The sequence below is a fragment of the Elephas maximus genome, chromosome 8, assembly GCF_024166365.1.
Source record: "Elephas maximus indicus isolate mEleMax1 chromosome 8, mEleMax1 primary haplotype, whole genome shotgun sequence".
NCBI lineage: Eukaryota > Metazoa > Chordata > Mammalia > Proboscidea > Elephantidae > Elephas > Elephas maximus.
Window position 1 is genome coordinate 121,261,478 of NC_064826.1, and position 21,785 is coordinate 121,283,262.

The 21,785-nt window shown below is 48.8% G+C and overlaps 1 protein-coding gene and 1 long non-coding RNA gene across 3 annotated transcripts; one reads left to right on the forward strand and one right to left on the reverse strand.

Annotated features, from left to right (window-relative positions):
- Window positions 1-2,769: 2,769 nt before the first annotated feature.
- Window positions 2,770-5,442, reverse strand: LOC126081707 (uncharacterized). Its single transcript, XR_007518429.1, has 3 exons — window positions 5,378-5,442; window positions 3,763-4,529; window positions 2,770-2,948 (listed from the first exon to the last, which is right to left on the reverse strand). It is a non-coding gene; the product is annotated as an uncharacterized LOC126081707 (long non-coding RNA).
- Window positions 4,714-7,147, forward strand: MYL7 (myosin light chain 7). Of its 2 annotated transcripts, XM_049893731.1 has the most exons (7): window positions 4,714-4,787; window positions 5,067-5,180; window positions 5,385-5,460; window positions 5,715-5,819; window positions 6,156-6,234; window positions 6,407-6,455; window positions 6,987-7,147. In XM_049893731.1, the coding sequence occupies exons 1-7, from the start codon at window positions 4,785-4,787 to the stop codon at window positions 7,086-7,088; spliced, it is 528 nt and encodes a 175-aa protein (XP_049749688.1). In that variant the 5' UTR covers window positions 4,714-4,784; the 3' UTR covers window positions 7,089-7,147. The 2 variants fall into 2 exon arrangements, with proteins under 2 accessions (XP_049749688.1, XP_049749687.1); XM_049893730.1 differs by lacking the exon at window positions 4,714-4,787 and having other exon boundaries at window positions 4,795-5,180.
- The last annotated feature ends 14,638 nt before the right edge of the window (window positions 7,148-21,785 follow it).

Sequence of the window (21,785 nt, forward strand, 5' to 3'; positions counted from 1 at the left end):
TGAAACCCTAGTGGTGCAGTGATTTTAAGAGCTCAGCTGCTAACCAAAAGTTTGGCTATTTGACATTATAGAAATGCAAATTAAAACTACAATGAGATCCCATCTCACTCCAACAAGGCTGGCATTAATCCAAAAAACACAAAATAATAAATGTTGGAGAGGCTGCAGAGAGATTGGAACTCATACACTGCTGGTGGGAATGTAAAATGGTACAACCACTTTGGAAATCTATCTGGTGTTTTCTTAAAAAGCTAGAAATAGAATTATCATACAACCCAGAAATCCCACTCCTCGGAATATACCCTAGAGAAATAAGAGCCTTTACATGAACAGATATATGCACACCCGTGTTTATTGCAGCTCTGTTTACAATAGCAAAAAGATGGAAGCAACCAAGGTGTCCATCAACAGATGAATGGTTAAATAAATTATGGTATATTCAGACAATGGAATACTACGCATTGATAAGGAACAGTGATGAATCTGTGAAACATTTCATAACATGGAGGAACCTGGAAGGCATTATGCTGAGTGAAATTAGTCAGATGCAAAAGGGCAAATATTGTATAAGACCACTATTATAAGATCTTGAGAAATAGTACAAACTAGGAAGAACACATTCTTTTGTGGTTATGAGAAGGGGGAGGGAGGGAGGGTGGGATAGGGTTATTTACTGATTAGATAGTAGATAAGAACTACTTTAGGTGAAGGGAAGGACAATACTCAATACAGGGAAGGTCAGCTCAACTGGACTGGACCAAAAGCAAAGAAGTTTCCGGGATAAACTGAATGCTTCAAAGGTCAGCAGAGCAAGGGCGGGGGTTTGGGAGCTATGGTTTAAGGGGATTTCTAAGTCAATTGGCAAAATAAACTCTATTAAGAAAACATTCTGCATCCCACTTTGAAGTGTGGCGTCTGGGGTCTTAAATGCTAACAAGTGGCCATCTAAGATGCATCAATTGGTCTCAACCCACCTGGATCAAAGGAGAATGAAGAACACCAAGGTCACAGGATAACTACGAGCCTGAGGCAGAAGGGGCCACATGAACTAGACACTTACATCATCCTGAGACCAGAAGAACCAGATGGTGCCCGGCCACAATGGATGACTGCCCTGACAGGGAGCACAACAGAGAACCCCTGAAGGAGCAGGAGAACAGTGGGATGCAGACCCCAAATTCTCATAAAAAGACCAGACTTAATGGTCTGACTGAGACTAGAAGAATCCTGGCGGTCATGGTCCCCAAACCTTCTGTTGGACCAGGACAGGAACTATTCCCGAAGACAACTCATCATTCATGGAAGGGACTGGACAGTGGGTTGGAGAGAGATGCTGATGAAGAGTGAGCTACTTGTATCAGGTGGACACTTGAGACTGTGTTGGCATCTGCTGTCTGGAGGGGAGAAGGGAGGATAGAGAGGGTTAGAAACTGGCAAACGGTCACAAAAGGAGAGACTGGAAGAAAGGAGCGGGCTGACTCATTAGGGGGAGAGTAAATGGGAGTATGTAGTAAGGTGTATATAAGTTTATATGTAACAGACTGACTTGATTTGTAAACTTTCACTTAAAGCACAATAAAAATTATTTAAAAAAAAAAAGTTTGGCTGTTTGAATCTATCAACTGTTCCTTGAAAACCCTATGGGGCAGTTCTATTCTGTCCTATAGGGTTGCTATGAGTCGGAATAGACTCAACAGCAATGGGTTTGGATTTTTTGGTTTTTTAATAACATGTCCGTAATTGGCACTCGCTATGAGTTGGAATAGACTCGACGGCACTGGGTTGGGGTTTATCTGTAATTGTAAGTATAGGACTTTCCATGAGTTTTGTGAGTTGTCTCAGCAAATTTTCAAACCCAAGGGAGTAGTGGGAGCCAGCAGGTCAGAAATTAGGGAGGTCTGGAACCCCTGGGCATGGAGGCGGTATCCTAAAGCGATAGTGAGAAAACCCCGAACTTGTAGCCAGCAGGTCAAAAGTAGGGGGAGCCCTGGGGACACCCAAGCTTGTGACTGGTGTCTGGCTGAGTTGGCAGTCTGGAGAACTGTGTCCTTTAACTTCTGAGCTCTGACCGAGCTCTGGGTAGTTAGGGTCTGAGGACGAAGTGCTGTGTGTGCAGCTGGGGTCAGAACAAAGAAGTGGAAAGTGGGAATTTTGATTTATGTTGGTTTTTCTCCTTGTACATGTCAATACATATTTTTGAATGATTTTAATATACACTCATTTTTCAATAAAAGCAACTACCCAACCACTTGAGGAATGACAGTACTTTGTTTCATTCAGAAATCAACCAAAATTGAGAACTTTGGAAAGCTACATCGCTGTGATACACACACCCGTTGTCTGACACTTCCTACATGGAATTGCTCCTGATCTTAGTTCTCTTAAATCCAGAGTGTCCACTATACATTGGTGCAAGCAGTTCATTACTTCGTTATGTCTTCTAATGCATGCAAGTTTGATCATTTACATAGGAAAGCACATTTTATTATAAATTCCTTTTTGTCCATTTTTTCTTGTATTACAGTTTAGGGCATGGTGTTGATTTTACCTTTAATTCTCTGCGTAGCTTATATAGTCTATGAATTTCATTTCAGGCTAGTAAAAAGAACCAGTGGCTGTCGCATCCCTTCCAACTCATGGTGACCCCATGTTTTAGTCATCTAGTGCTGCCATAACAGAAATACCACAAGTGGATGGCTTTAACAAAGAGAAATTTATTTCTTTACAGTTAAGTAGTCTAAAAGTCCAAATTCGGGCCGTCAGCTCCAGGGGAAGGCTTCCACTCTCTGTCGGCTCTGGAAGAAGGGCCTTGTCCTCAATCTTCCCATGGTCGAGGAGCTTCTCAGGCATAGGGACCCCAGGCCCAAAGGATGCACTCTGCTCCTGGTGCTGTTTTTTTGGTGGTATGATGTCCCCAACTCTCTTCTTGCTTTCCTTTCCTTTTATCGCTTGAGAGAGAAAAAGTGGTGCAGGCTACACCCCAGGGAAACTCCCTTTACCCTGGATCAGGGAGGTGACCTGAGTGAGGACGGTGTTACAATCTCACCCTAATCCTCTCAACATGAAATTACAATCAAAAAATGGAGGACAACCACACATGGCCTAACACATGTTTGGGGGGACATAATTCAACCCATGATACCCCATGTATGGTCAGAGTAGAACTGTGCTCCATGAGGTTCTCAGTGGCAGATTTTTTGGATGTAGATCACCAGGCCGTTCTTCTGAGGCACCTCTGGGCGGACTTGAGCCTCTAACGTTTTGTTTCTCAGCCAAGTGCATTAACTCTTTGCACTACTCAAGGATGCCCAGGATAGTAAAGAAGGTGTTATTAAATATTTGTTATACATAAGAGGATGTTGGATTCGGTGGGATGAGAACCCTCTCTCTACCAACCAGTCTCTCCCTGCATTCCCCCTCACCCCTCACTCTGAAGGCCAAGCTGAGGGAAGGCCCCCGATGAACACAGGCCATGCTCCAGGGGAGGGGGCAAAGGTGGGCGCTTTGCAACTGAGCCCACGTGGTTGACCTCTGGAAGGTTCCCTGCAGCCCCATCGCCTCCTCTGCACCCTCAGCCAGGGAGGAGCTGGTAGACAACTGCACTCTGGCCCAAAAGACAGCCCCTCCCGCTCCCGCCCCACACCCCATACCCCACACCCAGGCAAGGGGCTGGGCTGACCCACTGCCCACTGAAGCTCAGGCAGGCCGCAGCCACAAGAGGGGCTCTGGCAAAGGCCTCGCTGCCCTGAGCTCATGACTCACTTTCACGGGGGTCCACGAAGATGCCTGGGGTCCAGACAGTCTGCTCTGCGCCCACCACGGTGGTCCCATAAGCATCATATGATACTGTGTCACATTCCAGTGTACCCATCAGCAGGTGCTGGGCCCTCTGGGAACACAGATATCAACACACCTGGGCACCCTGGAAGCACAGAGCTGGGAGACAAGGGGTTACAGACATCAGAGCCACAGTCTCCAGGCCACAGAAACCATGCCACATAAGGGGCACAGACCTCCGGGGAGCTTCCTGAGGGAGGTGGAGTTTGAGACGGAGTTTGAGGGACTCTGAGATCTCAAAAAGCAGAGATGGCAGTGTCCACAGGGAGGTGCTGCAGGCAGGGCAACAGACACAGCAAAGGCCTGGAGGTGGGAGAACAGCCAGACCCACATGTCCCTATCACCCCAGAATTGCCCCAAAGCCAACCAAAGAGTCCTATTTGAGGTCACCATCCGCCCAGAGGGGAATGTTCACTGAAACCTCGTGAGATCCATCTTCAGAACCACCTACTGCCCTTCCAAGCCAGGCGGGGCCAGCAGCCTTTCAACCTCTGCTGTCCTGTTGGGCTGGCCAGGTGCTGAGCTGGACCTGCAGGAGGGATGGTCCCAGCCCTCTGTGAAGGACAAGACACTGAGGCCAAATTTAGGAGGTCTGTGGTCCCCAGGTGGGGGATCCTTCATGCTGCATCTGCAACGGGCAGACTTTGAGCCTCCTCTGCTCTCAGCTGGACTTCGCATCAACCGGATCTAACCTGGAGTGGATGACATGCCATGTCGAGTGAGTCTGTGAAGGAAACCCAATGGAGGCCTGGAGATCACAGGAATGTGGCTGGAATCTGCAGGGGTTTTCATCTGCCCCAGCCCAGGCAGGGACTGCCAAGTTTGGGCCTGTCCTTGGCTTCTCTCCTTATTTGGCCCACCAGGTGATAAGGCTGACACATAAAGCAGGCTGTGGGCCCTGTGCAGCCACCGACCCACAGCAGGGACACAGAGATCGGACTGAAAGGATGGTAAGTGCCAGGTAGGGCTATAAGGCTGGCAGACTCACAAGTGCTGTTGCACCGCTGCCTTTGGGTTAGGAGAGCAGAACCAGCTCCCTGGAGGCAGGCTGCCAAGGAGGAGAGAGGTAGCCTGGGAGCCCCAGCTATTGAAGGTGCTCCCCACTAGTCCTGGGCCTGCATGGGGCCCCAGAGGCGATCCCAGAGATGAGGAAGAGGAGTGTCTCAGAGGTATGCGGGGGGTGGACTGCAGGGAGAGGGAGAGGACCCCTCCCACCCACAGTGTTGCAGGCCAGCAGGAAGACAGGCACCCGGGGCAAGGCTGCAGCCACCAAACAGGCCCAACGCGGCTCTTCCAACGTGTTTTCCATGTTCGAACAAGCCCAGATCCAGGAATTCAAGGAAGTGAGTGCCCCAAGCCCAAAGCCCTGCCCCACAACATCCCCTTCTCTCTAGGTCAGTAGCCCTGGTGCTGCCCAGAGCCTCCCCAGGCCTCCCCAGGCCTCCCCCGGCCCCTGCTCCTCACACCACCCAGGACTCTCCTACCTCCTGCCTTCCAAGGGGGTGGGGAGCTGGTTCCTGTAGGAGACCCTGCCCCTCACCTCACAGGCCTTCAGCTGCATCGACCAGAACCGGGACGGTATCATCTGCAAGTCTGACCTGAGGGAGACCTACTCCCAGCTTGGTTCGTGAGCTCTTCTCCCACCCCAACCCATCCCTACAAGGGCCTCTGCTAGATACCAGCCCCACCCCTCCCGAGGACATCCCTCTGCCCTCTCCACCCCCTGCTCCCAGCCTGCTCGCACCACCCTCCCTCCCCTCTTTCCACACTTTTCTTCCACTTCTCCCCTTCCCCCTCCTTCCCTGCCCTGAGCTGAGGCTGGGAAGGAGGGGAGGACAGTCCAGTGTCCCTGGGTCCACTCCTGTCCCTGTCCCCAGGGAAGCTGAGTGTCCCTGACGAGGAGCTGGACGCCATGCTGCAGGAGGGAAAGGGCCCCATCAACTTCACTGTCTTCCTCACACTTTTTGGGGAGAAGCTTAATGGTGAGCTGGGTGTTCGGGACCCTCCTCCTGCTTCTGCCTGGTCTCCATCTCCAGTGGCCACACAGGCCCAGAGAAGGTGGCCCCACTGCATGGACCTCCCCAACGTCCCACAGGCACTGCCAGCAAAGTCCCAACTCCAGAGTGAGCAAATGGGCCTTCAGGTCCACTTCCTAACCCTAAGTCCCGACCTTCTCCCTGCCTCGTCCCCCCCTCTGGTCCCCAAGGGACACTTTGTATCAGTAGGAGATAGGGGGCTCCATGCGTACCCTGGGACTCTTCCTGGGTGGGGCCAGTTAGCTGAGGGGGTGGGTGCTTGCCCGGCTTTCTCCACCCCAGGGACGGACCCTGAGGAGGCTATCCTGAGTGCCTTTCGCATGTTTGACCCCAGTGGCCAGGGGGTGGTGAACAAGGATGAGTAAGTGTGAATGACCGGGTACGGGTACTCTGCTGGGTCTCCACCCCAGACTGTTGTGAGGGCAGCTGCCTTAATTTGGGGGGCCTTCTTGTCACCTTCGTGAGTGGGCAGTGGGAGCTCCCGCCCAGTCTCCATGCAGCTGGCCCCTCTGTGGCCTTCTCCATTCTTCCAGGTTCAAGCAGCTCCTCCTGACCCAGGCAGACAAGTTCTCTCTGGCTGAGGTGAGGCATCTTGGCTACTTCAGTCCCATTTCCTGACTTCTACTCTGGGCCCCAGCCAGGAAGGGCCTGGGAATACCCTGGTGAACAGAACAAGCCCAGCCCCTGCCCTTGAGAGGCTCAGAGCCAGCAGGAAAGACCCGGACCCAGTGTAATGGGCACTCTGAGGGTGGCGTTAGAAGACGAAGGGGATGTACCAGGCAGAGAGGGCTGTGTGTGCGTGTGTGCAGAGGCCCAGGTGCTCCAGCAGGTGAGCGGGAGCATGCCGGAGCAACTGGAGGGATGCCCTGCACATGCGGGGCAGGAGGGTGCAGACGTAGAATCTTGGGAGGCACCTCCATGTGGCCATGTGCCCAGAGCCCCATATCAGACAGCAGAAAGGCTACGAGCTAACACGCCGCTGGGGGAGAGAGAGGTACGGGTCCCAGGTCTCCCTCGGGTCTCTCCAGGACCCCTCCTGCCCCCAGCCCCTCCATGCCTGTCTGCTGGGCTGTGCCAGGGGCCAAGGCTGTCCCTCACCAGTGCCTCCTCCAGGTTGAGCAGATGTTCGCCCTGACACCCATGGACCTGGCAGGGAACATCGACTACAAATCCCTGTGTTACATCATCACCCACGGAGATGAGAAAGAGGAGTGACGGGAGCCGGGCCACCGGGGAGGGCTCAGGCCTGTGGGATCCTCAATAAACTTGCTAAATTAGACCTGCTGTGGTGGCTTGTCTGTGGCAGATGGTGGGGGCAGCCAAGGGGACTGTCTTAGTTATGTGCTGCTGTAACAGAAATACCAAAGTGGATGGCTTTGACAAATAGAAATTTAGTATCTCACAGTCCTGGTGGCTAGAACTCGGAATTCAGAGCACCAGCTCCTGGGAAGGCTTTCTTTGTTAGCTCTGGGGGAAGGTCCTTGTCATCAATCTTTCCCTGGTCTAGGAGCTTCTCAGAGTAGAGACTCTGGGTCCAAATGACATGCTCCACTCCTGGTACTTCTTTTTGGTGGCATGAGGTCCCCCTCCTCTCTGCTGTATTCTTTTATATCTCAAAAGAGATTGACTCAAAATACAACCTAATCCTGTAGATTCAGTCCAGCCTCATTAACATAACTGCCTCTAATCCTGCCTTATTAACATCATAAACCAAAAAAAAAAAAAACCCAAACCCATTGCTGTCGAGTCGATTCCAACTCATAGTGACTTCATAGGGTTTCCAAGGAGCACCTGGTAGATTTGAACTGCTGACCTTTGGTTAGCAGTTATAGCTCTTAAGCACTATGCCACCAGGGATGACCATTAATATCATAGAGGTTAGGATTTACAACACATAGGATAATCACATCAGATCCCAAAATGGTGGACAACCACACAATAGTGGGAATCATGGTCTAGCCAAGCTGACGCACATTTTGGGGGGGGGGTCACAATTAAATCCATAACAGAGACCTAGGGGCCTGAGGGGGCCTAGACCCAGTGCAGTGACTGCAATGACGACAGGCACCCCCAGTATGAGCGCGTGCTGTGAGCCAGGGCCCTTTAGTGCCTCTCCACAATCCCTCACAACTGCAAGGGGTGAGCTCTTAGTATGCTCCGTTTGCGGATGAATACAGTGAGGGAGGCGCAGAGAAGATGGATACCTCACCCAGGCTGTATCTCTAGGCAGAGAAACAGGTGGGTTCGCATTCATTTGCCATCAGGCCCAGGGATGAGCCACTAAGTGATGCTCTGCCAGTTCCTTGAGGGTGTGCAGAGAAGAGGCTGCGGACCAGGCACTCACAAACTCTGTTCAACAGCCCAACTGATGGACAGGCCCGGGGCCCTGCCCGCCCAGAACCCCTGACCACGGGGCCCCCTCTGCCCTCTGCTCTTTCCCTGTCTCAGCACACTGGGCTCAGGTGGGCCTCCCTGCACACCTGCATGGGGTTTCCTGGGTCCTGTTTGAAAGGCACAGAGGAACCCATTTGAAAGCACAAGCAACTTCACATTAGAAATATGGACATGGAGAAATGACGGGAAACAGAGGCCAAAGGAGGGGCCAGAATACACACCAATTTTCAAAGGGGGTTCTCAACAATCAGCGCCATGCTTTGGTACCAGTCAGGTACCTTGAGGGTCAGATGCTGTAGAGAATTGTTAGTGTCCCCAGGGTCTCCACATTCCCCACCTCATCTGCAGAAGCCAGGGGCTGGAGGAGCTGGTGCAGCAGGAAGGATAGAACATACCTCCCACATCCTGGGAACTGAAAGGTCAGCAGCAGAGCCTCCAAAGCACCCATAAAAGAGACAGCGCGATCCTTGGCCAGACCCAGAGGATGCAAAGCCTGCCTCCAACAGGAACAGCCAAGAAAGGACTCTCCACTGCACCTTTCCTCTCCTCCTTCCCAGCTGCTGTAATGACAGTAGCTGGGGAAGTGGAGAAGAGGCGAGCAGGCAGAAGGAACTGGCTGCATTCCCCTCCCAAAGGCCAGCAAGGGGAGAGTGTTCCAAACCGGAGAGGTGTGCAGAGTTTTGATTTTTATCTGGGATTTGACAGTGTTAATTCCTAAATTGAGACTGTGATTTAAAGTAATCATGGCTTGTTCTACCGCGTAAAAGTGTTGAAGACTTAAATGCGAAGAGAAATACCAGAAATTAGTGTAACAGAATTGTGAGTAGATATGATTCACATCTGGCACCGTCAAACCGGAAGTACCTGGAAGGCCCCCTCTGAAGACAGGGCAGTGAAAACAGGTTATATAGGTCGGGGCTGGGCACGGTGGGAGCCTTGGGGCGAAGTGGTTAACAGCTCGGCTGCTAACCAAAAGGTCAAAAAGGCCAGCAGTTTGAATCTACCAGGAGCTCCTTGGAAACCCTATGGGGCAGTTCTACTCTCTCCTGTAGGGTCGAAATTGACTCAAGAGGCAATAGGTTTGGGTTTTTGTTTTTTTGTTTGTTTCTCAGGAAACAGCACGTGCAGGGTTTCAGGGTCAGTCAGTTGTAAAAAAACAGACATTAAGGACATGGCATATATCTTAAGGAGCCCTAGTGGTGCAGAGGTTAAGAACTTGGCTGTTAACCAAAAGGTCAGCAGTTTGAATCCAAGAGTGCTCCACGGAAACCCTATGGGGTAGTTCTACTGTGTAGTGTAGGAATCTGAATCAACTCAATGGCAATGGTTTTATTATTTTGGTTACATATTCTAACACCCAGCTTGCAGTCAGACCCTGGAGTTCCTGTTTCTGGACACTGACTACACGTAGGTAATTCTCCAACGCAGCCCATTGCCGAAGGCCAAATGTCTCCACTAAGCTGCCTGCTAGGCACTTCTTTGACTTGAAGGTAGCTTTAGGAAAACCATTTCCTTAAAGGCTCAAGGTTCAAAAGGACATGTCTGGGGTTGGTCACCCCAACTCCATGGACCCCAGAAATCTGGAATCCAAGAGAATTAAAACGGTTTCTCATTCATGGCCACAAAAGTCAAAGAACTGCCAGAGTTTTCATCCAGAGAGGAGGCAACCAGCCCACTCCTGCTGAGTATGCCTGAAAGGACAGTAGATGTGCTAAATCAAGTAGCCTTTATGATCATATCACAGGAGTTTTCTTGTTCAACAAACTGATTTTAGAAAGTAAAGGATACCTTTAAAAATCCAGCCCTCTATAAAGAAAAGTTGTGAGGCTCTGAAGATTATCAAATAAAACAAACCCCTTGCTGTCAAGTCAATTATGACTCACCGTGTAGAACTGCTCCCACTCACAGAACAGAACTGCCCAGAGGGTTTCTGAGGAGCAGCTGATGGATTCAAACTGCCAACTTTCTGGTTAGCAGCCAAGCTCTCAACCGCTGGGCCACCTTGGTGGCTCCCCTATAATGATTTAAAAAAAAATTACAGCCTCAGAAAACCCTATGGAGCAGTTCTACTGTGTCACATGGGGTCACTATAAGTAGAAACTGACTAGATAGCACCTAAAATAGTATGAAAAAAATGCACGATAGCTCAAAAATTTTTATATTGATGGCATGTTGAAATGATAATATTTTGGGGTAATATAATGGAGCCCTGGTGGCATAGAGCTCCTCTGTTAAGTGAAAGACTGGCAGTTCGAATCCACCAGCCACTCTTTGGAAACCCTAAGGGGCAGTTCTATTCTGTCCTATAGGGTCCTGGGAGTTGGAATCTACTGACAGCAATGGTTTTTCTCTCTCTCTTTTTTAAATTGGATTAAACAAAATATTACTAAAATTAATTTCACCTATTACTTTTTACTTTTTTAATTGGCTACTAGAAATTTTAAAATTACATATGTGACTCGCGTTTCTAGCTTACATTATACTTCCATTGGACAGCGCTGAGTTAGACTGTTGAATGTATTTATTTCAGCCCGGGATTTCGGGAGGCTTTGAGCTGTCACGCAGATTCAAACCTAGCAGCAGGGGCAAGGACCAATAACAGCAGAGTTCTCCGCAGGCAGTGCCGGGAGTCGGGGTTCCGAGTCCCCCGAAGGAAGACGGTTACAGTGGGCCCCGGTTGGCTCCAAGTGTTCCGGCTGCACAGGCAGAAAAGTAGCAGAGATCATACAAATTCATTTGTAGAACCAGTTTTTTTCCTCAATAGAGGCCCGAGGTGAGTGGTCTCACGGTTCGTACCTGAAGATGTTTGGGAAAAGTTGCGAGCGGGGTGAATGAGGCTGAGGGAGCCCCGGAGGAGCCAGGCCGCCTCCGGCGCCAACACCCAGGGAGGGGACCCTGGAGCGCTGTCTCCGGCCGAGGCGCCGTGCGGGGGCGGCCGGCTCCCCTCGCCCTCGCCAGGCAGTGGGTCCCGCAGGCAAAGGGCCCAGAGGGCACCATGTAACCCGGGGTCTGCCGCCCCGCCGCCAGGCGCCGGCTCCCCTCCCTGGACCCGAGGCGGCGCCGCGGAGACCGCGTCGCCCGCTCACAGGCCGCCGGCTGGGCCTCACCACGCCCCGCAGTCTCCGCCTGCCCCCGCCAGCAGCCGGCCGGCCACCCCTTCCCAGAGCCTGGCCCGGCCCTCTCACGGGGTGACCCCCAGGGTCTGAGGCCCGCCCCCCCTGCGGAGCCCGAGGCTACAGTTTATAGAGAGACTGGGGAACCTGCGGACTGGCGGGCGTTGTGCCCCCAAAACGCCTCCAGCGGGTGGGCCGCAGGCAAAGAGGGCCCTAAGGGCAAATGCAAATTAAAAATTAGAAAACCTTAATTCTTCCTCGTTCGTATAAAGGGAGAGACGCCCCCTCCCTTTTCTTAGAGCATTTCCTTAAGAAAACATGTAATTGTACATTCTCTGCTTCTTTTTGGAATCTAAACCAGCTTCCCGCAAGTTTCACAGGCAGGCATTTTTCCTCAGGTCCTGGCAGCCATCTTCCTTTCACCCCGTTTCATCACGCAGGCGGTTGGAGCCCCTGGCCACCATCACAGGGGGAGGCAGGGCCTAATTTCAGTAGGGCCTAGCTCCAAGCTGCAATCCTATCTCCTGTCATAAAGATAAAAATCCTATTGCCATTGAGTGGATTCGGACTCATAGCAACGCTACGGAACAGAGAACAACTGCCCCATAGGGTTTCCAAGGCTGTAATCTTTATGGAAGCAGACTGCCACATCTTTTTCCCACAGAGCCACTGCAGACCTTTCCGTTAGCAGCTGAGTGCTTAACCACTGCGTCATCAGGGCTCCTTGTCATAAAGATACAGGAAGTCTATTTGTCCTTTGGATAAAGACAGTTAGCTAATACAGGTTCTACCCCATTACCAAGCGAATGTAGGAGATGCTCTGTGTGACAAATGCTGCAGTGAGTCCTCCTACCCAAGGGCAGGTATTCATCGGGACCACACATATGTAATGGGTCCATCTGCGACCATATAACTGGGGAGATTCCTTTCTGCCTTTGCAGTCAGTCTCTTTAGCGGACCTCTGTGATGCATCACATTCTGGCTCAATGCTTCCTTCCTTATAACACTGTTTTCTTTCCCTCCTACTTTTGTGGAGAGTTTGACTGGGCTGGCAGAGGATTTTGCTGTTAATTATTTTCCCAACATGGCCTAATGCTCCAACCCCATCAGAGACTCCCTTGCCAGTGGGGCAGAGCTGCCAGCCCCTCCCTCCTTCACCCTCCTGTGGGGCCAGGCCCCTGTTTTGTTGTTTCTGATTCTATTCCTGTGCTCCCACAACCCTGCCCTCACTACCCCACTCGGCCACTCCCCTTGCTGAGGGATGTGCCACATTCTTTCTGTAAACATGTTAACATTCTTTCTGTAGACATGTTAACACCCCTGATAAGGTTAATGACCAGGCTCTTAAACTTTCTGCCTCCGGCATGAGAAAAATGTAATCTCTAAGGAAGCTTGGGCTGCGTTTAGCCCTTTGTGCTGTTTTAAAGTTTAACAGTCAGGGTTTGATGAGTGCCTCTTGAAGCCCTGATGCCACAGCGGTTAAAGTGATTGACTGCTAACCGTCGTGCGGTTTGAAACCACCAGCCCTGCTTGGGGGAAAGATGTGGCAGTCTGCTTCCACAGAGGTTTACAGCCTCGGAAACCCATTGGGGTCACTACGAGTCAGAACTGACTTGTCGGCAATGGGTTTGATTTTTGGTTTTCCTGTCACCACAGCCACCTCACCCACCTTCCAGCCCAGACCCTCTCCCACAAAGGGAGGGGCGGAGATATCCCAGCTCTGGTACTTCGTCCTAATTTTACTGCAGCAAACATGCAAGACTTGGGGAATCCAGCTGTGTCTGGTTAAGCTGGAGGGACTAGTAAGTAATAGGTCCAAACCCACCTGCCTTTCTTTGCAGTCTGCTGTCTAGACCGAAAGGCTGTGGGGTGCAGAGACGCAAAGGGAGGCGCAGTGAGGAAGGTCAGGGAGCACGGTGCTGTGAGGCTGGGGCCAGGGTCCCAGTCCTGGCCCTTCACTATGTATGTGGGGGGCCTTGCGTGACACCCACCCCCTCTGTAAAGGAGGGTTGGACTGAATAGTCACAATTTCTCACACTCATTGAGCACTTCTCTGGACCAGGCTAGGTGCTGGACATGAATTAACACGCTAATCCTCCCAATATCCTGGTACACCTGTAGCTGTCTACTCGTCCCCCAAGCCTCTGCCTCCCTAGGACTCCTCATGCTCCATGGTAACTAGATTCGTAGTTGTGCACCTGGACTCCTGTGCTGGTAGGTGTGACCCTGCGGGATGCCAGAGGTAGCATCATATGGCACATTTCTTCCTTAAGAGACAGATGTATATGCCGTCCTTTGCTTCCTCCTCCTCCCTTCTGCAGCCTGGAACATGGCCGGAACAAGCCACCTTGGACTGTGAAAACAATGGCCATGCCTGAAGGATAACGGTGTGTGAGCTGGGCTGATCTGGGGTCACTGACATTGCGGAAAACACCATGCAAGACCAAGACCTCCCATCCACATTTTACACGAAGAGAAATCACTTCTGCCTGATGGAAGTCACTGTTATTTGGAGTTTTTCATACTGAGAACTGAACCTAACTCCCACCAATACAGTGTGAAGATTACCCCCATTTTACAGATAGGGAAACTGAGGCCCCACATGGTTAACAACTTGCCCAAGGTCATGCCCAGTCCATAGGTGGCAGAGCCAGAATGTGAACCCGGTCATCTGGATCCAGAGTTTGTGCTATTAATCTTTAGACGGGGCAGAGCACAGAGCATGAAGGCTATGATTTGGGGTATGCGCTCTCTAGAGAAGCAACCAGCCCGCAGATGCCCCAGAGAGCCTGAGAATAGTGCTGAGTCCTTGCACCTAGAAGTCTTCATGTCCTAAACATATCTAGGAGCTGAAAATGAGGACACCTGAACTGTGTAAGGAGACCTGGTGGCATAGTGGTTGAGAGCTCGGCTGCAAAACAAAAGCCCAGTAGTTCAAATCTACCAACTGCTCCTTGGAAACCCTATGGGGCAGTTCTACCCTGCCCTACAGGGTTGCTAGGAATTGGAATTGACTCAATTGCAAAGGGGTAAACTATATAACCTTTCAATAGCACCACCCACACCCTCCTGACCTACACTGTTGTCAAGGCTGGCTTTGCCAAGCGCCTCCCTTCCCTGGAGTGACCCCCTTCCACCCCTACCCCTAGACTCTGTCACTGCGTCTTGCATGACAAAAGTTCAGGCTCCTCTGGCCCCATCATGTCAAGGAATGTTTCTTATCTCTGTCTCTAGCACTGTGCCTGGCACATAGCAGCGCTCAGGAAATGTCTAGTGGCTGGTTAAGTGATGTGAGGACATCTCCAGGCTTTCTGGGGTGTGCAAGAAGAGGGCCTGGCTGAGGGCCAACAAGCTCTACAGACGCTGGGGGTTATTTGGGCTGGCCACTAAGGCGGTTAATGCCCTGAGATTTCTCTCTATGTAGCAGAGTTGTGCCTCCCACCTGAAGGGTTGTCCAGGTGGGCTGCTGCTGACTTGCTCCTGAGGAGGCAGAGTGGAGGAGAAAAGGGTGGCCCCAGCATAGGCTGCATGGGTTAGGACAGCCCCCTCCTGCAGGGCTGGGAGCATAGGAGAGCCTCAGCCGCCGGCTTCTCTCTGTACTGGCTCCCTCCACTCTCTCCCTCAGGGCCTCAGTGCCGTACCTCTGCCACCCCAGGGGTCTGGAACAGCCTCTAGTCAGCCCCGTCAGCCCCTAGCTCCCCCCTATCCGCCAGCTGTCTGTGGAGCATCTCCACATGGATGTGTCGCTGACGTTTACAGACAAACGGCTCTAAAATAGAACCTTATCACCCTCCCCTGCCATCAGCAACACCCCACCAGCCTTCTCCCCGAGCCATCTTCATGGGCTTGTGACCCTCCTCTGTCTTCTTGGCCCTCCTCTTCTGGCTAGTCTGAGCCACCCTGAGTTCCCACCTGGGCTCCAGCGACAGCCCTTCTTGCTGTGGGCCACCTCCTCCTGACACCCACAGGGATGGGTGCAGTCTCATGCCTTGGGCCACAGGGGGCTGGGCTGGCTGGTCTCTCTGATGATGCCCAGGCTGGACTGAAATCAGAAGCACTGCGAGCAGCTGGTGGCCACCTTTCCCCAGGGCACTGGAGTAGAGGCCCAGCCCTGGGTAGCCCCACAAGAACCCCGTGTCCTTGCAGTGAAGCCCAGTCTTTGCTTATGTCAGCTCCTGCTGCTTTCTGTGACTTGTAATCAAGACCTACATCCTACCTTACGCCCAGCTCTGGGGGTAGGAGGGTCAGCCCTACCTGCAGCCTGGCCTAGCCCACCTCAGTTACCTGACTAGGGTCCCAGCCTCTAAGGTCAGGCCCTGCCCGGGTTGCATCTATGCCACTCCCATGGCCCTGCCCTTGGTTGAAGTCCCAAGGCTGGGACCCTTCATGGCACGGAGCAGTTGCCGGCCTGGCCTGCCAGGACCCTCTGTGCTGTCCACTTTAGATCCGCCCCTCCGTTAACAGGTGCTGCGGCTCTCTGTTTCCAAACGGCACTGCCTCCCCGTCCTGCACCTGGACTGCATGTGCTATCAGTGGGAGGTAATTTCTGGTAACCAGCCCGATATGGACACCTGGGAGGTCAGAGCCTCAGCAACAAGGGATCAGGCACTGGGGATGAGCCCAGCCAGCAGGGCCACTCTCCCCGAATTCTCAGGACACTGGAGGCCCATCATCCCAGAGGCTGGCATCTTCACTGGAGAATTCAAAATGTGAGACGATTTCTGTGCTTCCAGCTGCCTGGCCCTCTAAAGCACCCATCATTCCCTTCTGTTCTCAAACCTGGTCCTCCAGTCTCCCATTAGTTCTGGGAGTCCTTGATACCCAACCAATATACCACAATCAAAAGCCAAAGGGCCTGCCTGCCTTCACCTGCTACTGACCTGCAGCTGGGTCTGCCCACTTCAGGGCCCAGGTGCCATTTTGAGTCTTCTCCTGAGTCAGCCTACCTGATAGCACAGTTACCTGTCAACCGAGTGAGATTCCTAATACTTTGGGGGAGGCCAGGACCATTTAATATGCCTCTTTGTGTATCTAGTTCTGCTCCAACTTTATTCTGTAAATGGATAATAAATGTCTCAAGGTGATTGATGTTGCTGACTTTCCTTTATCTCACACTTAATTACAAATTTACCATTAGGCCTTTGGAAGGAGCCACTTTCAGAAACTCAAGCATCATTGTCAAGAAACCCAATCTTTCCCCTAGACCTCATAGGAAATTGAAAATATTCATGTAGTGCACAAATGTTTATTGTTTTTGCTTGTTTGATTCTACAGCATCTGTCTACACTGGAATGTAAAACAGGTGATTGCCTTTGTTGCAGAAAATAGGATTCAGTCTAATTTAGGCAAAAAGAGATTTATTAAAGCACATCAGATGTTATAGATTGAATTTTGTCCTCTAAAAATATGTGTTGAATTCTTGGGCCTTGTAGATGCGTTCCTGTTTGGAAAGAACGTTTTCTATTGTTACGTTAATGAGGTCATACTGGTGTACAGCAGATCCTAAACATAATCACTCCTTTTTTTTTTTTTTTTATTGTGCTTTAGGTGAAAGTTTACAAATCAAGTCAGTCTGTCATACAAAAACTTATACACACCTTGCTGTGTACTCCTAGCTGCTCTCCTCTTAACGAGATAGCATATCCTCCTCTCCACCCTGTATTCCCCGTGTCCATTCAACCAGCTCCTGTTCCCCTCTTCCTTCTCATTTCATCACCAGACAGGAGTTGCCCATGTAGTCTCAAGTATCTACTTGAGCCAAGAAGCTCATTCCTCACCAGTATCATTGTCTGTCTTATAGTCCAGGCCAAAACCTGTCTGTAGAGCTGACGTGGGGAATGGTTCCAATCTTGGGCTAACAAAGGGTCTGGGGACCATGACCGTGAGTGTCCCTCCAGTCTCTGTCAGGCCATTAAGCCTGCATTCCACTGTTCTCCTGCTCCATCAAGGATTCTCTGTTGTGTTCCCTGTCAGGGCAGTGATCGGTGGTAGCCAGGCGCCTTCTAGTTCTTCCGGTCTCAGGCTAATGGAGTCTCTGGTTTATGTGGCCTTTTCTCTCTTTTGGGCTCATCTTTACCATATGTCTTTGGTGTTCTTCATTCTCCTTTGCTCCAGGTAGGTTGAGACCAATTTATGCATCTTAGATGGCCACTTGCTAGCGTTTAAGACCCCAGATGCCTCTCATCAAAGTGGGATGCAGCACATTTTCTTAATACATTTTGTTATGCCAATTGACCTAGATGTCCCCTGAAACTATGATCCCCAAACCCCCGTCCCTGCTACTCTGGCCTTTGAAGTGTTTGGTTGTATTCAGGAAACGTCTTTGTTTTTGGTTTAGTCCAGTTGTACCGACTATCCCCGTGTTGTGTGTTGCCCTTCACCGCACCTAAAAAAAATTATGTGTACTATCTAGGGAAACCCTGGTGGTGTAGTGGTTAAGCGCTACGGCTGCTAACCAAAGAGTCAGCAGTTTGAATCCGCCAGGTGCTCCTTGGAGACTCTATGGGGCAGTTCTACTCTGTCCTATAGGGTTGCTATGAGTCGGAATTGACTCGACAGCACTGGGTTTGTCTTTTTTGGTTTGGTACTATTTTTTTAGTTAGTGAATATCACTCTCCCTCCCTTTCCACCCTTGTAACCATCAAAGAATATTTTCTTTGGTGTTTAAACTTTATCTAGAGTTCTTATGATAGTGGTCTCATACAATATTTGTCCTTTTGCAATAGGCTAATTTCACTCAGCATAATGCCTTCCAGATTCCTCCATGTTATGAAATGTTTCACAGATTCATCATTCTTAATCACTGCATGGTATTCCATAGTGTGAATATACCATAATTTATTTATCCATTCATCTGTTGATGGGCACCTTGGTTGCTTCCATCTTTTTGCTATTGTAAACAGTGCTGCAATGAACATGAGTGTGCATATATTTGTTTGTGTGAAGGCTCTTATTTCTTTAGGGTATATTCCAAGGAATGGAATTGCTGAATCACATGGTAGTTCTATTTCTAGCTTTTTAACTAAGTGCCAAATTGATTTCCCAATTGGTTCTACCATTTTACATTCCCAACAGAAGTGTATGAGTGTTCCAGTCTCTCCACAACCTCTCCAACATTTATTATTTTGTGTTTTTTGGATTAATGCCAGCCTTGTTGGAGTGAGATGGAATCTCATTGTAGTTTTGATTTGCATTTCTCTAAAAGCTAATGATCATGAGCATTACCTCAAGTATCTCTTAGCAGCCTGAATGTCTTCTTTGGTAAAGTGCCTGTTGATATCCTTTGCCCATTTTTAATTTGGTTATTTGTCTTTTTCTTGTTGAGTTTAGAGATCAGGTGCTGATTGGAAATGTCATAGCTAAAAACTTTTTCTCAATCTGTAGGTAATCTTTTTACTCTTTTGGTGAAGTCTTTGGTATTGATTTGGTGATTTCCTCTTCAACATCCTCTTTGTTGGTGTAGAGGAATCCAACTGATTTATGTATGTTTATCTTGTGTCCTGATACTCTGCTAAACTCTTTTATTAGTTTCAGTAGTTTTCTTGAGGATTCATTAGCTTTTACTGTGTATAAGATCATGTCATCTGCAAATAGAGGTACTTTTACTTCTTCTTTGCCAATTTTGATGCCCTTTATTTCTTTATCTAGCCTAGCAGCTCTGGCTAGCACCTTCATCACAATGTTGAGTAAGAGTGGTGATAAAGGACATCCTTGTCTGGTTCCTGTTCTCAAGGGGAATGCTCTCAGTCTTTCTCCATTTAGGATGATACTGGCTGTTGGGTTTGTATAAATGCCCTTTATTATGTTGAGGAATTTTCCTTCTATTCCTGTTTTGCTGAGAGTTTTTATCATGAATGGGTGTTGAACTTTGTCAGATGCCTTTTCTGCATCAATGGATAACATCATATGGTTCTTGTCTTTTGTTTTATTTGTGTGATGGATTACATTGATTGTTTTTCTAATGTTGAACCATCCCTGCATACCTGGTATGAATCCCACCTTGTCGTGGTGAGTTATTTTATTTTTTTTTTGATATGTTGTTGAATTCTATCGGCTAGAATTTTGTTGAGGAATTTTGCATTTAAGTTCATGAGGGATATTGGTCTGTAATTTTCTTTCTTTTTTTTTTTTTATGTAGTGTTTTTTCCTGGTTTTGGTATCAGGGTTATGTTGGCTTCAAAGAATGGACTTGGGAGTATTCCATCCTTTTCTATGTTCTAAAATACCTTTAGTAGTAGTAGTATTAACTCTTCTCTGACAGTTTGGTAGAATTCTCCAGTGAAGCCATCAGGGCTAGGGCTTTTTTTTGTTGGGAGTTTTTTTTATTACCTTTTCAATCTCTTTTTTTTTGTTGTTGTTATGGGTTTCTTTCGCTGTTCTACCTCTGTTTGTGTTAGTTTAGGTAGGTAGCATGTTTCTAGAAATTTGTCCATTTCCTCTAGGTTTCCAAATTTGTTAGAGTATAATTTTTCATAGTATTTTGTTATGATTCTTTTAATTTCAGTTGGATCTCTTGTGATATCTCCCAGCTCATTTCTTATTTGGTTGTTTGCTTCATCTCCTGTTTTTCTTTTGTCAGTCTGGCCAACGGTTTATCCATTTTGTTAATTTTTGCAAAGAACCAGCTTTTGGTCTTGTTAACTCATTAAATTTTCTGTACTCTATTTCATTTAATTCTGCTCTAATTTTTATTACTTTCTTTCTTCTGGTGCCTGAGGGTTTCTTTTGTTGCTCTCTTTCTATTCATTCAAGTTGTAGGGATAATTCTTTGATTTGGGCCCTTTCTTCTTTTTGTATGTGTACATTTATTGATATAAACGGACCTCTGAGCACTGCTTTAGCTGTGTCCCAAAGGTTCTGACAGGAAGTGTTTTCATTCTCATTGGATTCAATGGATTTCTTTATTCCATCCTTAATTTCTTCTATAATCCAATCATATTTTTTTTTATAATTTTAATTGTGCTTTAAGTGAAATTTTACAAATCAAGTCAGTCTCTCACACAAAAACCCATATACGCCTTGCTACACACTCCCAATTACTTTTTTTAATCAGACAGCCTGCTCTCTCCCTCCACTCTCTCTTTTCATGTCCATTTCACCAGCCTCTAACCCCCTCCACCATCTCATCTCCCCTCCAGGCAGGGGATGTCAACATAGTCTCAAGTGTCCACCTGATCCAAGAAGCTCACTCCTCACCAGCATCCGTCTCCAACCCATTGTCCAGTCCCATCCATGTCTGAAAAGTTGGCTTCAGGAATGGTTCCTATCCTGGGGCAACAGAAGGTCTGGAGGCCATGACCACCGTGGTCCTTCTAGTCTCAGTCAGACAATTAAGTCTGGTCTTATGAGAATTTGGGGTCTGCATCCCACTGCTGTCCTGCTCCCTCAGGGGTTCTCTGTTGTGTTCCCTGTCAGAACAGTCATTGGTTGTAGCCGGGGACCATCTAGTTCTTCTGGTCTCAGGATGATGTAGTCTCTGGTTCATGTGGCCCTTTCTGTCTCTTGGGCTCGTAATCACCTTGTGTCCTTGGTGTTCTTCATTCTCCTTTGATCCAGGTGGGATGCAGAATGTTTTCTTAATAGATTTTATTATGCCAATTGACTTAGATGTCCCCTGAAACCATGGTCTCCAGACCCCTGCCCCTGCTATGCTGGCCTTCAAGCATTCAGTTTATTCAGGAAACTTCTTTGCTTTTGGTTTAGTCCAATTGTGCTGACCTCCCCTGTATTGTGTGCTGTCTTTCCCTTCACCTAAAGTAGTTCTTATCTACTATCTAATTAGTGAATGCCCGTCTCCCACCCACCCTCCCTCCCCCCTCTCGTAACCACAAAAGAATATTTTCTTCTCAGTTTAAACTATTTCTCAAATTCTTATAATAGTGGTCTTATACAATATTTGTCCTTTTGCAACTGACTAATTTCACTCAGCATAATGCCTTCCAGGTTCCTCCATGTTATGAAATGTTTCACAGATTCGTCACTGTTCTTTATCGATGAGTCGTATTCCATTGTGTGAATATACCATAATTTATTTATCCATTCATCCGTTGATGGGCACCTTGGTTGCTTCCATCTTTTTGCTATTGTAAACAGTGATGCAATAAACATGGGTGTGCATATACCTATTCTTGTAAAGGCTCTTATTTCTCTAGGATATATGCCAAGGAGTGAGATTGCTGGATTGTATGGTAGTTCTATCTCTAGCTCTTTAAGGAAGCACCAAATCGATTTCCAAAGTGGTTGTACCATTTTACATTCCCACCAGCAGTGAAGAAGTGTTCCAATCTCTCCATGGCCTCTCCAACATTTATTATTTTGAGTTTTTTGGATGAATGCCAGTCTTGTTGGAGTGAGATGAAATCTCATTATAGTTTTGATCTGCATTTCTCTAATGGCTAATGATCGT

What these genes read in the sequence shown, in the direction of transcription:
- MYL7 (XM_049893730.1), top strand. Translation starts at nt 4,983, where the DNA reads ATGAGGAAGAGGAGTGTCTCAGAGGTATGCGGGGGGTGGACTGCAGGG. An exon ending in AGATCCAGGAATTCAAGGAA is followed by an intron (nt 5,181 to 5,384) that starts GTGAGTGCCCCA and finishes CTCACCTCACAG; the next exon opens with GCCTTCAGCTGCATCGACCA. An exon ending in GGAGACCTACTCCCAGCTTG is followed by an intron (nt 5,461 to 5,714) that starts GTTCGTGAGCTC and finishes CCCTGTCCCCAG; the next exon opens with GGAAGCTGAGTGTCCCTGAC.